Consider the following 17,444-nt stretch of genomic DNA (forward strand, 5'->3'; position numbering starts at 1 on the left):
GGTGTGAAGATACATACTATCAGCCCGCTGTTCTGTTGTTAAACTGGCCTTGTTACCTCCACACCTCCTGCAACTCGCTTGTGATTGCACGGAAAGAAGCAATAACAAACAAACACTGCTAATAACAACGGGTCCTCGAGATGCCCGCCAATGACGACAAACACGCAGAGGAGGAAGCCACTGGCTCTACTAACGCTACCGCGGAAGAACTGAACGATAAGAACCCTAGAGACTCTATCATTTCTACCAAGTCCATGAATTCTGTTGATCCTGGGAATGTAAATAACGAAGCTGTCACCAAAGTGGACAAACCTGATGATGAGGTATGCTATATCCTATTAATTATTTCAAAATCCCCTCCATTCCTCGAGTAGTCTTATTTCTCTTCCGTTCTGTTTAATGAGCTTCCCATTCTACCCTTAGTGTGCCCCTATTCTATACAAAGCACTTGAATTTCTAGACAGATACAGTCTTCGTCTACTTGGTCCTCGGATATCTTTGTCCCTTTCAAAATAATTCTCCTTTCCTTCTTGATTCACATTATCTCCTTAATTATCTCTTCATGTCTCAGACCATCACATCTACTACTGCGAGTACTAACACATTTACTCTCCCACTTCAGGAAACTAGCTCTGAAGATGGATTTGCAGATGCTCCAGAGTCTACAGTACCGGGCCTCTTGACACGCAGACTCACTCAATCTTCCCTCCATTCCACGACCTCCTCTAAGGATGATCCACCAGTATCGCCGACAGTATCAAATCCTCCAACCAACAATCGAAACAGCCAGCAGTCCGTCACCCCTGCCACAACTATCAACGACTCAGTTAATGATGCCGGTATGCCAAAATCACCCACTAGTCAACGGCGTATATCAACTTCCTCTCTCGATGAGGTATCTCTCATTGATGAGCTCCCCCCACCAAAAGAGGCAGTGCCTGCTGTACCCGAACCATCCCCAGTTGCATCTACATCTCCCACATCGATAGTCGAATCAATCGCAGAATCAATCACAAACAGGTTTTCAAGGTCATCAACTGCCAGCTCCCAGAATTCAACTACCACTTCCAAGGCAATTGCCCCAGTACTTCCTCCCAGGAAGCTTTCAGCCCCAACTCAGCCACCGCTTCCTCCCACACCCCCAGCAGCAGCAACCCCACAACCACCGCCTCCTCCGCCTCCTGTCAGGAGGTCTCCATTCAGTTGGCTTCGCTCTAGCCCTAGCACTCCTACTACAGCTACTGCTGTCTCGGGCTCAGCACAATCCAATTCTAGAAGAGCTACTGCTTCATCAATTGCCACTTTGGCTTCTGTTGCCTCTAATGCACCTACAATGCAAGGCAATAATGAGTCATGGCTACATGCCCTGGAATCTGAAAGAGAGGAAAAGGAGAAGGAGGCAGCCAGAGGGACCCAGAACCTAAGAGAAAACTTTAAGAAGATACGAGAAGCTCGTGAGGGCATGCCTGTGCCTGTCGATGAGGATAAAGATACCACGGGCAAAGGTTCGATGTTTTCTGCAATCGGATTTGGTGGTACACCTACAACACCACTTCAAGAAGACACTCCTCCTCCTGGATCAGCCCCTGCCACTGCTTCTTCAATAAAAGAGGACGAGATTGATTGGGATCTCTGGCAAGCTATCGTTGACGATGCCGATAAAGTTGCTTCTGAAAAACCCGCTGAGCTCAGTCAAGCGGTACAAGCTGGAATTCCGCCGACTCTCAGAGGAACAATATGGCAAAGCATGGCTTCCAGCAAATCTCTAGAGCTAGAAGCCATGTATCGTGATGTCGTTGCCCTGCCAGGGACTGCAACATCAGAAGATGCACGACCAATTTTTGGGAGCCATTGGCTTTGGGACCCCTCACCCACATCAAGTCAGTCATCGTCACCAAAGCTGGGCTCTCTTACGAGCCCCAAGCTAGATCCCAGAGTGAAAAGCACATGGGGGAAGACGGTGGCTCAATTGGAGAAGGTTATTAAAAGAGATCTGGGTGAAAGAACGAGCTTCGGAAAGTACAAGGTTGATCAGAAGGCACTTATGGGAGTCTGCAAGGCCTATGCACTTTTCGATCCTGAAGTAGGATATACACAAGGCATGACTTTTATCGCCACTGTTCTTCTGTTGAATGTAAGTTCTCTAACCGTCTCTGAATTTGCGGCTGCTAAAAACATGATTTTAGATGACTGAAGAGGAAGCATTTTGCATTTTTGTCAAGCTTATGAATAAGTACAAACTACGCACGATGTTCCAAGATAAAATGAAGGGCCTTGAACTTCGACTTTTCCAGTATGACAGAATCTTGGAGGATTATGAACCTAAGCTCGCTATCCACCTTAAACGCCAAGGGATTGAATCATCTCTTTATGCTGCACAATGGTTTCTCACACTCTTCACCTACAAATTCCCACTGCAGTTGGTTTTGAGGGTTTTTGATCTCCTTTTCAGCGAAGGGCTAGAGGGACCAATCCTAAAATTTGGGATTGTGATGATGGGAAAGAATGCTAGCACTCTACTTGGTATGGAGTTTGATAATCTGGGACCATTTTTGAAGGAGCGGCTTTTTGATGTTTACTTGGATGTCACACCGAGCGCATCGAGTGTCAAAGAAGCCGGGTTCTTTGGGAATGGTGGCGAAAAGGAGGTATACAGAGCCAACCTTATGGTACAGGACGCATGTGCTATCAAAATATCCCAGGAAACTCTTGATCGTTATGAACGGGAGTGGGAAGAGATAGTTCGAGTGAAGAGAGAGGCCGAGCAAGAACTGGAAACATTAAAACGAGCCAACCTAAACTCCACGCTAAAGGTTAAAAAACTCGAAGAGCAGAATGAAGAGCTCAACCGGGAGTACGTCAGAATAGCCAGCAGTGAGGTAGAACTCAAAGTATTGAATGACCAGCTCGCGGACGAAAACGAAGAACTCAAAGCGAAGGTTGAAATGTTGAAAGAGTCACTTGATAGGCAGCCTCAAGAGATTGAGGATCGATTCCGGGAGGAGATGCGTATTCTCATGGAAAAGAATTTGGCCGTACACACAGAAAACCAAACTCTGGAGGAGAATATGATGGAAATGGAGAAAGAACTGGTCAGCACTAAGATGCAACTGGCGACGGTAACAGTTCCCTAGTCGATATTAAGATAAAACTTTACTAATCAAAATAACGTGTATAGATCAACGAGGATTACGACCTATTGAAGAATAGGTGGAACGATCTTAAGAAGGCTCTTGGAGACTAAACATCTCTCAGTTTCATTGCATTCTCAGCTCCAATATTGTTAACAGGCTCGTGGTTTCTGTAGACTGCTGCCCGGAAGCTGCTGGATCATCTCCTTTGTAGCTCTTTATATTGCCCCGTCGTTCATATGAATCCCTTTACCCTGAGAAAAAGCAAGGTTGGAGCGTCTGTTTTTTTATTCTTTTGTCCTATAGTTTTTATTTCCTCTTACCACTAGTTACTATTCGCATGTTGGCATCGTATTACACTAGCCAACAATGATTATGGCGGCGACGAAGCTCAAGACATTGTTACGCGTTATGTTCAATGATTTGTTATAGAATGATTTTATTTTTGCGCCAAACTAGAACTACTTCTTTACAAGAGGAGTCTACTATGGTGCTTTTTATCTCATACCCGCTGCCCCCAATAAATGATGTGCTTCGCCCTCATGATTTGTGAAGGTTTGATTATGCATGTATCGCTTATATCCTGGGGCGAATTCTCATTATCGATTTCAATTTTGTTTATAATTGTAGAGCGTGTAACTTTTAGATATTTCCTCCTCTGTTATCATGATAGATGTAAATGTGCACATGTCAATACTGACAATTACACATGGTTAAGGATGTGCGCCAAGGCTACATATTCATCCCACCAAACCCTCTGCCACCCATCTTCGGGCACAGGCTACAGCGGCGTCTCTGCAGCATATCTGATACGTCCTATCGATCGCGCAAGCTCCTTCTGGAACCTGCACTTTCCAATCACCCCACCCCACGCCCGCTGGCGTACCTAGCTGTACTAGTATCTTCCTGAAGTTTTTGAACTGGGCCATTATTGCATACACCCAAAATCATGAGCTTGGCGTATTTTTGTATGGCATGCAATATCAGTCGCGTCCACAAACGTCAGTAAAATACGAGTAGTTAGATAGAGTACATACAGGTAGGTACAATATACAATATAGATATGGTTAAGCAAAAAGAATGCCCCCCCCCCCCTCCCCGGGGCATCCCTAGATTGGATTTCAACTTGGATAAATGGGGGTCTCGGGATTACAGCGAGCGACGACGTGCTAGCTGACAGGGTTTGAACGAGTAACTACATGTACATGTACAACAACAGGTCGTGATGATCGATGAAGTTTCAACAGCCGACCCCCTTGCAGGATCATCCTGTACTGTAATCTCGAGCTACTCTAGTAAGCTTCACTCCCCCTCGGAGGTCGTGGTGTGCACGCCCGAGGACCACTAATGTTCTGGTGGAGGAACTTCTTATAATATAGGTGTGTTTCAAGTAACGTGCAGTCAACAGCCTGAATGAAGGCTTTTTTCAGGGAGGAGACACATTGACTTGCAATTGTGATACCGCCGAGCGTTGATCCTGGGAGTCGAGTAAGTTTGTGTATCCTTCTTGAGGCTACTAAATCACCTACTCTCTCTAGCTACCAATTGTCTAAGATGCCCGCCCCGCCCCAGCTGGCAGGCTAACCGATTTTGAAACAACAACAGTTAGATGACTACAAACAATCAAACCACCAAACATCTCAAAGCTCTTGGCAAGTACTCTAAGGAAAAATCTGTTTTGGGCTAAAATAAGGTTTGTTAGAAGATTTGGCCCTTCTAACTTGTAGAATTAAGCTTAACCTAACCGATTACTGATTGAGACCTTGTCGTGTAGTTAGTATCAGTCTCACTCAGTTCGATCCCACTCTATAACAACCACAAACAACAGACATCACAAAACAAAGGTCGTAATTAAGCGCTTCTCCATCATTGCATTGTATCTTGGGTGCATGCATAAATGTCTTAAGCTTGTTTGTGAGAGCCTCCTGCGCCTGGAAGGAGGAGGTTGGAATAAGAGTAGAAGAGTTACTGGCTGGCGGCCGAAGCGCCGTTGCTGTTTCCGCTTGACGCAGTCTGAGAAAACCTTAAATCTTGGCTTCTTCAGCCATCCATTCAGGAGAGGGGGGATTATGGCAAAGAAAGGAGAACGAAGATTTTTTGCTGCCTGGAAAATGTGTATATAACTCTGGTATTCTGGAGATAGTTTGTGAGAAGTTTTTTGGTACTATCACCATCACACTTCTTATTCTTCTCTAGTCTGTCGCCGGCGACTTTTCTTTTTTGGTACAGATTTTGCGATATCTATATTCTTAATATACGAATTCTCCACAAAGAAATAATCATGAAGCCACAGCCAATCCTCCAGAGGCTCCTCTTTGCTATAGCGCTTCTAGCATCGCAAGGGTACTCCCAGCGAGGTGGTGGTGGAAACCGGGGCGGCAACGGAGGCGGAGGTGGAGGTGGAGGTGGAGGTGGAGGTGGAGGTGGAGGTGGAGGTGGAGGTGGAGGCGGGGATGGGGGCCAAAATCAAGGCAACGCAGATGAACTGCTATTACTAGAAGCAAACGTTCAAACAGCTAGTCAGTCCGATGGACTTGACGGTGCCGACGGTGGCGTTACACCATCAGAGACGTAAGTTCTCCTCCACAATTTAAATGAAGTGACTTTTGCTGATAAGTGTTCTGCGGTACAGAGATAATGCGAGTTTCATCAACTTCTGCACGGGAAAGACTATAAGTAATGGTCTTCAGGTCCAGGGTGGAAGCTGTAATCCTATTCCGATGGGGGATATTCCCGCAGCGGATAAGATGGTGAGTGATACAAGTAGCTTTAGGGCTTCGTTTTTTTCGTTGCTTCGTAGCTGATATATTTTGGGTCAAGGTCTCTGTGATAATCCTCAGCCCCGAAGAAGGGTCTTCTATTCCTGCCGGCCAGGAATTCGACATCGTCGTCAAGGTCCAGAACCTCGAAGCCGGCTCTTTCGTCAGTACGTAATTTCCATTGCTCAAACTACAGGCTTCCAAAGGCTAACCCATCAGACCCAACAACAAACTACTATACCTCTCCCCAACAGCTTAATGGAGCAGGCATCACCATTGGTCACACTCACGTAACAATACAATCACTTGGCGACTCATTTACGCCCACAACTCCACCTCCTGCCGATGTCTTTGAGTTCTTCAAGGGCATCAATGACGCCGGTGACGGGAATGGTCTTTTGACGGCCAAGAGCGGTGTTGAAGGGCTGCCCGCAGGGTTTTATAGGCTTTGTACTATCACTTCGTCGAGTAATCATCAGGCAGTTATCAGCCCGGTGTTTGAAAGAGGTGCGCAGGATGATTGTACAAAGGTGGGTTTCTCTTTGTTAAATAACTCTAAAGTCTTTTTACTGCGTTGAGAGCTGTTTCTAATGGGTATATCTATATTTAGTTTCAAGTTGTTGAAGGTGGTCAGGCAGGTGGCGGCGGTGATAATGCTGGTGGTGGTGGTGGTGATGGTGGTAACGGCAATGCTGGCAATGGTGGTGGTAACGGTGGCGGTGGTAACGGTAATGCTGATAACGGTAACGCTGGTAACGGTAATGCTGGTGATGGTAATGCTGGTGGTGATGGAGGTAATAATAATGGGGGTGGTGGCGGTGGTGGGAATGGTGGGAATGGTGGGAATGGTGGAAATAACGGCGGCAATGCAGGAGGCGATGCTGGTGCTGGTGCCGGTGCTGGTGGTGATGCTGGCGCCGGTGCTGGTGGTGATGCAGGTGCCGGTGCTGGAGGTGATGCAGGTTCCGGTGCTGGAGGTGGCGCTGGAGGTGGCGCTGGAGGTGGTGGAGGCAGAGGTCGCCGTAAAAATGGTGATGGTGGCAATGGTGGAGCCGGAGACGGCGGTAACGGCAACGGTGGAGGGGGCGGCAACGGCGGTGGCGGGAATAACAACGGCGGCGCCGGCAATTTTGGAGATGTCCCCTTCTTTGGTGAGAACGCTGCAAGCGATGTATTGGCTGGTGTTCCAGTCAAAAAGGCGAAGCTTAGGTTTGTTCGTGGATAGCTGCAAAGGTTTAGATAGATTGTGTACTACTACTATTGTTAGCAACTGCGTGTATGGAGAATGGAGTTATTTTATTTGTGTGATATTGCTGTGTTTGTGTTGATAGAAGTTACAATTAGGTAGTGCAATTAAATTTTATTACTCTCCCTGAAATCCTTGTTTAGAAACTTGGGTACGAATAACAAAAAGGGTGCATCTGGAAAACTTGTTATTGAAAAAGTAGAACGAGATAGTTAAGTGACTTAGTTCTTATCGAGTCTAACTAGCTATATGGCCACAGATCGGACAAGTGTCGACATGGCAGTGACAGGTGTCGGCATCCTTCGAAAATCCAAATATCTAACGCTGATCCCTCACCCATTCGAGTGATCACGCGTGATTCCACCCATCATATACCGTCACTCGATAACGACAAACCGCCAAGAACATCTGCTTTTCAAAGCACAATCATATTCATGTATTACCCAGATAGATACTGATACGATTTAGGGGGAACCTTACTATGCACAAGTGGCGTTGCTTATAATGTCTTCAAAGGATAAACCGGAATGTAGATAAGACGACTAAACCGACACATCTACTGCGCGAGTTATACTTTTCTCATATTAGGACAGCATCATGATCTGAAGTTTTGGCCTGATACCAGCACAGGGGTATCTTGATATAGAATCCTACAAAGGCTACAGATAGAACGCGGTTGACGTTAGAGCTCCACTTTCTCTCACTTGGTACCACACCTAATGAAGCTTAGTGTGATAAGACTGTCATTTCTAACCTTCATCATATAATATCACTCGTAACTTAACTAGGCGGCTTCGATCCCTGACCTGCGCTCTTGATATACTCATTAAATGTTTGTTTGAAATTTGGGCGAAATGAACTCTTGTCTAACTTGGAAGTTGATTTGTATAAGAAGGTAGGTAGTATTCCGGGTAGCCTCCATTTCGGTGGTACAGGCCCCACGACTGTCTCACAGCTAAGTACTCTCCCAGATTAAAATCACCATGTTTTGTAATAGCATAACAAATGTATTTGCAGTTGTTTGCAGTTTTAGGGGTTTGCTCCTGCAGTATCGCATCTTTCTGAGATGAGCAACAATGTAAGGTGGCCTGAGTAACGGTGTTCACCGTCTAGCCTGACTACATGTAGACGTGTCACCTTTAGGTAGGCTTTCATCCTTCTTCGTAATAGAACCATCCATCCTATTACCTATTGAGTCTGCCTACAGATGAGCAATTGCTTGGCCGAGAAGTTGCACCGTAGCGTTGCGTTGCGCTGTCTACGAGTCCAAGCCGTGCATGGACAGGCACAGCAGGATACCTTCCAGACAGGTACATAACTCTGGCCTTTAGCAAGCCATCACTTCCGTCACCTCCACAATCAACTCGGCAGAACTGGCAAGCTTGATTCGAGAAGCCCTGGAGATCTGTAGAAGATGACAGCAGAGATATACCTGGACTCAAAGACATATTTCTGTTCCCAGAAAAACTCACTACGGGCAAAAGCTTCTAAATAAGAAAAAAAATTAACCATCCCACAAGTATGATACAAAAAGCCAAATTTCCTAGCGCACCTGGTCCAGGAACTCATACCGCAACCAACCTAGCCAAACTTCTTCTATTCTGCAGTCGCCTCAGGCCTCAAAGGCTTCTCGACAATGAAACCCTTTGGTGGCCGTCTCTTCTCATGGATCTCCTTCTGCGTCAATGGCGTGTCGACCTCCGACACAGCGAGCAGTTCCTTGACCTTCATGATCATACCGGCGGTCTGGGGGGTTACTGGGTGGTAAACGGTCTTCATTCTCTTGCGCAGACCGAGAGCTTTGAGGACGCCGTTTTGGCGCTCCGTCATACCGATACCGGAGCGGATGAGGGTGATTTTGAAGAACGACATTCTGCCGAGCGGGTTTCCGTGTAGATGGGTGTCTAGGGAGGCGGGGGGAGCAAGTATTAGCTACATATACAGCTAAAAATAATTAAAGGAACGAATTGTAATATTAAACATTACACCTACCAAGGAGTCAAGCTTTCCAGATTCAATTCCCCCGTACTAGAGGGGGGTCGTTTAATCGCTGTCAAACTTTTGAAAAGAGCCGCCAAATCAGGGTAACCCCAAGCATCCCTGTCCAGGGTGCAACCCTAAATTCATACGACTGCTTTTTACAACCCAGGCCGTTGCTTCACACACAACCCGGACGAACGTAGCTTCAATCATCACGAAAATTACGCCCTACCAAATTTCTACCGACAACGAAAGACGACAAGCCCGCCCCCGCTCTATCGATAACCCACGAAGAAAACCAATAGACGAAAAAAATGGCCTCACCCGTCCCGCAATCCGTTCAATGCTTCGGCAAGAAGAAGACCGGTACGTCGAAATATTGATGGAATTATCCTTGGTGGAGGGGCCTGAAATTATGGTTTGGGTTGTAGATAGAAGTGCTGACCCTTCATTTTTCGATATCGTTAGCTACCGCTGTCGCCCACTGCAAGGTACATATCTGCCCACCGCCAAACAAGAAGAAAAAGAAGCTACAAATCAGCAAAGGCCCCACCCGAACACATAGCTAACTGATTGCTCCCCGAGTACACAGGCTGGTCGCGGACTCGTCAAGGTTAACGGATCCCCCATCAACCTTGTCAAGCCCGAGATCCTCCGCTTCAAGGTCTACGAGCCCCTCCTCATCGTCGGTCTCGAGAAGTTCGCCAACGTCGACATCCGTGTCCGCGTCACCGGAGGAGGTCACACTTCCCAGATCTACGCCATCCGTCAGGCCATCGCCAAGTCCATCGTCGCCTACTACCAGAAGTTCGTCGATGAGCACTCAAAGAACCAGATCAAGCAGCAATTGATTGCCTACGACCGTTCGCTGCTCGTTGCCGATAACAGACGATGCGAGCCTAAGAAGTTCGGAGGTCCAGGTGCCAGAGCAAGATACCAGAGTACGTATCTCCAACAGGAACGGTTGCGTTGTGGCTGTGGGTGGGGAAGTGAGGCTGACGTGAATGTACAGAATCTTACCGTTAAACTCTCTCTATTTCTATTTCTTTCGAGGGTATGGGGGGCCAAAGCTTCTTGGTGCCGGATTTGCGTTACTACTATTGGGACGGGGATTTTTTCAATAAACTATGTAAAAAGTTGCAATAAAATTCGGTGCCAGTGGTTTGGTTTTTTTGTTTGGGGAATCAAGGATAATTGCTTTCCTCGGGTCAGCAGCTGGCGAATGGTTCGAGCGGGTTTCCTCAACTTTTCTCATTAATGCTTATATAGGAACAAAAAGTTTATGGTTTTTTCTTTTGCTTGCTTGCTGGATTGTAGTGAACGGATTCAAAGGAAGTTTGGGTTGGATATGTGGATCAGGGAATTCAGTGGAGGAATCGCTTCACGAAGGAATATCCAGCGTAGCCTGTGATTTATTGCGGATATACCAACAACCTTTTATCGACATATGCTACCCCACCCCTTACTTGCCGGACGTTAAAACTCCATCAAACCAGGCCCCCTTGACCCCATTTTCAGCAACTACTATACAAAACCACCGACAACGACGAGAAGACAATTATGGCCATATTATAGAGCTATTGCTATGAAAGAAGCTGTTCAAATCCATACACGTTACTTATTCTGAATAGCATACACAGGCAACACCCCTCATAAATTATCACTCGCGTGTCGACGCCGAGTATTGATTGGCTGATACCGACATCGAGTAGCTACTAACGCCTGTAATTGGCGAGAAAGCACAAGGACCGTAGTAACACTCTGCACATTAGCCCGACTGCAGTGCTGTGAGACTAATGAGATTATTTTAGGCCCCTCAACACTCTGTCAGTCGAAACGTTTCTCCCGCCTCTGTGACCCTAGCAGTAGAGGCCCTTTTTCAGAGTAGTGTAGTCTATGAGCCAGCTCGAGCTAACTAGTGGTCAATGATCAAACAACGGGATAATCTCCTAGATCTACCCACTCGTGAACAAGGGGGGGGTAAGGAACCGTGCCAGAAAGAGACATGTCTATGGTATAATTCCTGTTTTAGATGAATCGTTTGGGGTACGTTCTTACTCGAATTGGAGTAATGGGCCTACTGCTTTGCTTGTGTCAAGGCCTAAGCTCGAGACCGAACTTTTGGAATATAGAGCTGGCTTGGGCTCGTTAGGCTCGACCGTAGACTACATACACTGAACTTTTGTTTTTCGTTCTTTCAATCTGTTATCATCGTGTAGGTGATATATATAGGCTAGCCCAAGAGTACAGGAGGTATGGTATCCGGGTCTGCACTGCAGCTGTGGCCAAGTATGTCCTAGACCAACCGGTACTCTACCTGCAATATAGATTTAGGCCACCGTTGAGTTACTCTCTGAGAGGCCAGTTTCAGGATCTTCACGCTATGTACATGCATGTATGTATGTACCTGCGTGCGTGAAAGGTTTCACGTGGCAGGCAAGTTCTTTTCGTGGATGCGACTTTAACGTCGCTGATCACACATCCATCAAACTTGCAAAATCCAGGAGACTGGGACTTCGTTTATATGAGTGTGGATGTTTTTTTTTTCTGGTTGTAGGCCATTCATGAAGGTTACGGGGGCTAGGAATTTTGATGTGGGAGTTTTTCTCTGGTTGATTCTCTCTCTACACAGTTCACCACTTATCACTTAAAGCACACGCACACGCACACGCACACGCACAAGCACCAAAATCTTTATAATAATAATAAATGTTTTATTTCTACTAAAGCCCATCCCTCAAGAGAGAAGAAGCCAAAAACCTAAAACACACACCTACAACGCACCACATAAAGCGCACGTTAGCCAACCCACTCTCCAAACATTCCAAAAAAGCGTCATCAAAAGTGTGTAGTAATGTTAAGGATCAGACTTCCAAGAAAGGTCTTGCAGCGGTCACTGGCATACTCAATGGGTTCTAGTGTATGCTACCGAGGAAACTGCGAATGTAGGAAATTTATCATCATCTAGAGGGGTGGGGATTTGTGCTCGTGCTGTGCTTGTGCTGTGGGGGAAAGAAAGAGGAGGGAGGGGGGACAAACCGTTGTTAGTAGTACTGTGGGCGGTGGTGGTTAGTTTGCTGTTTGCTGCTGTGTCAGGCAGGTCCTGTAGAAATCTATCACCACGTTAGCAAAGCCCTCAAAAGATTCTTTCAGAAGAACAGCGAGGTATAAACGGGCAGATGTTTGGCGTCTTGTCAGAGGGTTTACTATCTTTGATTCGTGTTTGTTCATCACCTGCCCCGAAGGGCATAGGATGTCCCTATCATGGATAAAATTCATCACGAAAACGCGGGGCCAGGAAAGCAAGAGGCTGGAAGAAAAAAAAAAAGAAAAAAGAAAAAAAGAAGTAAATTACCTCTCATCACCACCACCACTACCACCCGCAGAAAACCCAAAAACTCCCAGCCTGGAAGACGTAACCACACGTTCCGCGGCCAGGCAGGCAGGCAGGCAGGCAGGCACCAGCGAAACTGGCGCTTACATCTCCCAGGCTCGGCAGGCTGCGGGGGCTCGACCCGTTATCGCATCGCTGGGCGCCCTACATCTATCAAGAAGTTTCTGTTAGCCAGACATTCCTTCTGCCATCTTTTATGGGAAGAAGAGAAAGTGAAAGAGGGTAGGAGGAGGGAGGGTATCTCAGAAGTTAAAAAATCAACAGATACGGCTATAAGTCGCTTTCAGACAGGGATAACTGTAAAATTGAAAATTTGTTTCTCATCATCGTGGGGGGAGGGGTGCGGACTCAGCACCACCACCACCACTACCGCCAGGCAAAGAACTCATTCGGGGAGGAGGGAGAAGAGGGGGAGTTTCTTACCTATGCAATTAGTAGTCGACGAGATGATGATGTATTCGATGTCATTGTTGTTATTGTTGTTGATGTTATGGTGCAGTGCGGTGATGATGGTGGGGGAGGGAAGAAGTGAGGTTGGATGCTGAGCGCGAGAATTTATCGTGCGAGTTGTGCCTGCCAAGGTGCAAGGGTGCTGTCACAAACAACCCTATGCCCTAGGTTTGCGGAGGTGCCAATGATGGGTTCGAGAGGATTCTGGAAAAATGTTCTGGGGACGCGGGACGTGGGGAGTGGTGTTTGTGGTTTGGCAGAAATCATATCCCCGTTCGCTTCACTCACTCACAAGTACTGTTAGTAAGTGACGGTCGCTCGCGCTCCCTCCTATACAGGGGCTCCGCCCCCGTACCCTCACTCCGTTAATATTTAATAGACATTACAAAGGGCTTGTCTCCAGCTCACGAGACTCCCGCCAGGCGACTGAACAGCTCATATTCCATCCTTTCCGCCGCCTTCGGGCCCTCCCTAATCTCCCCCATCATGTCCGAACCCGGCGGGAAATCACACTCGAAAACCGGCTCGCCACCTGCCCTCACGTTAGCCAACACAGCCTGCCTAAAGTGCCACCGTAGAAGCTGATCGACCGGTCGACGCGGGTCCTCAAGAAACGCCCGATCGAGATGCCTGCCGGCGATGCGCTTCCTATCCCGTCTGAAGCAGACGATCTTGTAATCATCATCCGGATTGATCGACACACTGCAGCCCTCAAAAAGCGCATGAATGGTACTGTCAAGCAACAAACCGTTTTGCACAGAGTTGATGGATCCTCCGCTAGGAGTGATCCACCGACCATAGTCATGGTCCCTCCAGTGTCCTTCGTGTGCTAGCGGAAAGATGTGCGCAGCCTCAAAGCCCTCCCAGATGCCATATTCAGCATCAAGCGCCTCTTCTCCAGTGATGACGCATCGCCGGTCCCGCTCACGGACAGCATCACGGAACGCTGCAAGGGTTCCGCTAGCCACCGAAAGCGTACGAGCCAGCCAAGGCTCACTGTTGACCGAGAAGGAACCTGTTGATAGATCAACTGCTTGGCCACGAAAGCGTCGGGGAAAGCTCACCATCGGTGGCAACGTAGTAATTACCGGGCAGCAGTGGATGGTCGTCCCTGTCGACCTGGCTGCCGCCTGCGTTTTGCAGATGGTAGTCACTACCACTGCCGAAGGTGAGGATGATCTCCACCATCGAGTAGAGGTTGGCGTTCGTCACGCCGTTGGTGAGGACGAGACCGCCGAGAACTGGGCCTGTGGGGGTCGTTTGTAGCGTAGATGTGGACGTCGCGGCCCAGTGAGCGGTCGGCGGCGGGCATTGTGGTGTTGACTCTCGTTGGGGTGGGGTTGTATTCTGTAGGAGAATACCCTAGCGGAGTAGGGCCCATATACCAGCCCGTGGGTCGGTAGGGTAAGTGGGGCACTTGCTCCTTCTGGCGAAGGACTGGTGTGTGGCACTCAACGGGTGTGTGGCGTTGGTGTCAATAATGAGAGATCGTGGGGATAATTGTAGCCAGGAACAATGTCCTGACTACCAAATTAGAATAATTATCACGACTGGCGGATATCCCAGTAGTTACAACTAGAGAACATGCCTTTACTGTCAGATAGTAAGAAATATCACCAGCAGAGATGGCTCCCAATCCTATACCTGTACGACTACATTTAAGTACTATCGCCGGCGCAATTGAAGTCAGCAAATATTCCTTACATCGAAGAATTCAAATTCAACAAGATAAGCTGCGGACCAGTACTTGAAGTATATTAGCTCAATGCTACATCACAAAGCTTCAGACCCAAACTACAAAAGAAAAGGATGCCCATCTAAATACTATATTTATCCCTATCTAAAATCTACAACTCTAAGTCTCTAACCACCGCCCACCCCCACCCCCTCCTCCTCAACCCACACCCAACTCGTCGCACACCCCGCCCCCACGCCCAGCACCCTCCCCCGCGCCCCGGGCACCGCCACCCCCCTCACCGCCCCCCCCGCCACATCCCCGCCCCCCCCGCAATTCCCATGCTCGCCCCACCCCCACGCCACAACCTCCCCCGCCACCACCGCAACCCCATGCTCGCTCCCCACCGCCACCGCCTCCACCTCCAACCCCCCCGGCGGCAACTGCCCCCTATCATCCCTCCCCCACCCCCTCACCTTCCCGCCCTCAAACCTCACCACCAAGCCCCCCCACCCCGCCTGCACGCCCACCACGCCCACAAGCTCCTCCTCCCCGAGCCCCTCGCGGAGCCCATATTTATCGCCCCCCAGCACGACCACCCTCCTCACACCGCCCTCATCCGCGCGCGACAGTAAAACACTAAACTCCCTTCCACACGCCGCCATCTCCACCTCCCAGCCCACACCCACCTTCCTTGGCACATCCACCACCGCAACAGCCGGCATCCCCAGCTGCCCCTTCCGCCCCGCGCCCCACCCATACACCTCGCCGCTGTCGAGCACAGCAAGCGTATGCGCCATCCCCGACGCCAGCGCCACCACCCTCGTCCCCGGCGGCGGAAAGTCTGGTAGTCGCTGCAGCGCCGCAGAGGTCACGGGGCCGAGGCCGAGCTCGCCTTTGGGGCCCTGGCCGGAGACGTAGATGTCGCCGGCGGTGGTGGACAGGACGGTGAAGTTCCAGCCGGCGGAGGCGAGTGTGATGTGGGGGAGGGGGACGGGGTGGAAGGATGTGAGCTGTGGGGTGGAGGGCGGGTGGCAGCATTGCGCGTGGGTGTTGTCGCCTGCGGCGAAGACGGCGCCGGTGGGGAAGAGGAGGAGGGTGTGGTTTCCGCCGGAGACGATGGTGGGTGCGGAGCGAGGGAGGGGGGCGGTGGTGGTGCAGGGAGTGGGCGTGGGGGTGTCGGAGAGGTGTGAGAGGGAGAGTTGGCCGGCGCTGTTGGAGCCGAAGGAGTAGAGCATGGTGGGGGGGGGGTTGGATTAAGTCTCTGGGGGTATATATGGAGGTTTGGGGAGTGGGTGTGCTGATTGCTGACCGTTTCTAGCTGTGGGGTTGTAGATTCGAGGTATTTACGGTGGGTGTTAAGGTGAGGATTGGTGGAAAAGCTTAAAGTGACGTTTTTGCCATGTGATCATTGACAGCTGCGGACCCTGGACTGCCAAGCATCTGCTGCAGGCTTCTAGCTCTTAAACAGGCGCCAGTATCATTGACATCCCAATTGTTAAATCATAAAGCCCCCCTGTTGCCTCGTTGCCAGTACTAAAACTAAGGATTGTCCATGGTATAATCTACTACACATATCCTAACCCTTTTCGCACTTTGGAGTGGTCGAGAGCGGAAACGCCGACCCTGCATGGGCCCTGCTGAACTACATGTATTAATAACTCATCAACTCTAGCCCATGATCATAGGGGCAGGACTACACTACGGAAGGTCTCTCCACAAATGGGAGGGGGGCGGAAACCCTCGCCGACCAACTAAATGCGGAGCCAGGCAGGCGGCTGTATATCTTCTACATACTTGGAAGAAGGGTTCGAATCGTCTCTAGCTAGTATGCACCTCAGAGGGATATATAATTCCGCCTTTGCACAAGTAGGCCATGTAACAAACACATCTAACTATTCTCCCCCTAGACTTATATACGCAAGTAGATACTATAGTTGTTAAAAGCCACCATTACTCTCATTCAGCGCCGATAGACCTATCCAGACCGGTCTAATTCTAAATATAACCCGCGAGATTCAAAATCACAAAAAACGATCATTGACCCTCCCTACCCTCTCTTTCTACGAAATACTTAAACACAAGAAACGGCTTTGGTTCACAGAGTATAATATTGATGACTCCTTTTAATTTTTCACAAAGGAAAAGAAGAAAAAAAATAGAAGAGGAATCGGAAATAAAAAGTAAAATAGATACACCAGCACATATAACACAAGAAAAGAATAGAAGAGAGGGAAAAAAAACTTGCAGCCAGCAGCGGGGGAGCAGGCCTACATGTAGTTGGGGGTATAACCGTTGAAACGAAAAAAAAAAAAAGAGAAAAACTAGAAGATATAAAAAAGCCCCCGCCCCCAACCTGAAAAAATAATAATACCCGAACCCCCCAAGATCCCCGCTGAGCATGAGTCAAAGAAGGGAAATGGACAAAGAAGAGATAAGATACATCCGGCCAGCGCAGCACGCGCGTACTGAATAAAGGCCTAGGGCGAAAGCTAGTTATTTTTTTACCCGCGCCCGCCAACAAAAGAGAGAGAGACAAGTGAGATTGAGATCGATAGAGGAGAGTGATCGGGATATAAGAAGAGAAGTGAAACAAGGAAAGAAGGTTCTTGTTGCAGTTAGCCTAGTCAGCATAGTAAGTAGTTGGTCCCATAACATAAAAACAAAAAACAAAAAACAAATCGCAAAGACGCAAAGAAAAACAGCCCCCAAGGTCAACAACGATAATGATATATATATATGTAAAAAAAAAAAAAAAAAAAAAAAACAGACGGAAAACGACAAAAAAAAAAAAAAAAAAGACACCCCA

General features: G+C 48.4%; 5 protein-coding genes across 5 annotated transcripts; 3 read left to right on the top strand and 2 right to left on the bottom strand.

Moving 5' to 3' along the window:
- Window positions 1-140: 140 nt before the first annotated feature.
- On the top strand, window positions 141-3,244 carry H6S33_002802 (uncharacterized protein; the record flags this gene model as incomplete). The annotated part of the gene is made up of 4 exons (XM_044834179.1): window positions 141-323; window positions 623-2,134; window positions 2,187-3,119; window positions 3,179-3,244. 4 exons carry the CDS (start codon window positions 141-143, stop codon window positions 3,242-3,244), a joined length of 2,694 nt encoding a protein of 897 aa, XP_044692963.1.
- A 2,168-nt stretch (window positions 3,245-5,412) lies between these two features.
- On the top strand, window positions 5,413-7,115 carry H6S33_002803 (uncharacterized protein; the record flags this gene model as incomplete). Its single annotated transcript, XM_044834180.1, has 6 exons — window positions 5,413-5,702; window positions 5,764-5,881; window positions 5,952-6,057; window positions 6,110-6,420; window positions 6,501-6,684; window positions 6,763-7,115. 6 exons carry the CDS (start codon window positions 5,413-5,415, stop codon window positions 7,113-7,115), a joined length of 1,362 nt encoding a protein of 453 aa, XP_044692964.1.
- Window positions 7,116-8,732: 1,617 nt separating this feature from the next.
- Window positions 8,733-9,008, bottom strand: H6S33_002804 (uncharacterized protein; the record flags this gene model as incomplete). Its single annotated transcript, XM_044834181.1, has 1 exon — window positions 8,733-9,008. One exon carries the CDS (start codon window positions 9,006-9,008, stop codon window positions 8,733-8,735), a length of 276 nt encoding a protein of 91 aa, XP_044692965.1.
- Window positions 9,009-9,430: 422 nt separating this feature from the next.
- On the top strand, window positions 9,431-10,142 carry H6S33_002805 (uncharacterized protein; the record flags this gene model as incomplete). The annotated part of the gene is made up of 4 exons (XM_044834182.1): window positions 9,431-9,482; window positions 9,585-9,607; window positions 9,709-10,057; window positions 10,129-10,142. The coding sequence occupies 4 exons, from the start codon at window positions 9,431-9,433 to the stop codon at window positions 10,140-10,142; spliced, it is 438 nt and encodes a 145-aa protein (XP_044692966.1).
- A 3,222-nt stretch (window positions 10,143-13,364) lies between these two features.
- On the bottom strand, window positions 13,365-15,873 carry H6S33_002806 (uncharacterized protein; the record flags this gene model as incomplete). The annotated part of the gene is made up of 4 exons (XM_044834183.1): window positions 13,365-13,492; window positions 13,709-13,975; window positions 14,025-14,307; window positions 14,839-15,873. 4 exons carry the CDS (start codon window positions 15,871-15,873, stop codon window positions 13,365-13,367), a joined length of 1,713 nt encoding a protein of 570 aa, XP_044692967.1.
- Window positions 15,874-17,444: the final 1,571 nt, after the last annotated feature.

Source organism: Morchella sextelata (assembly GCF_020137385.1).
Source record: "Morchella sextelata strain SCLS chromosome Unknown scls_13, whole genome shotgun sequence".
Classification (NCBI taxonomy): Eukaryota; Fungi; Ascomycota; class Pezizomycetes; order Pezizales; family Morchellaceae; genus Morchella; species Morchella sextelata.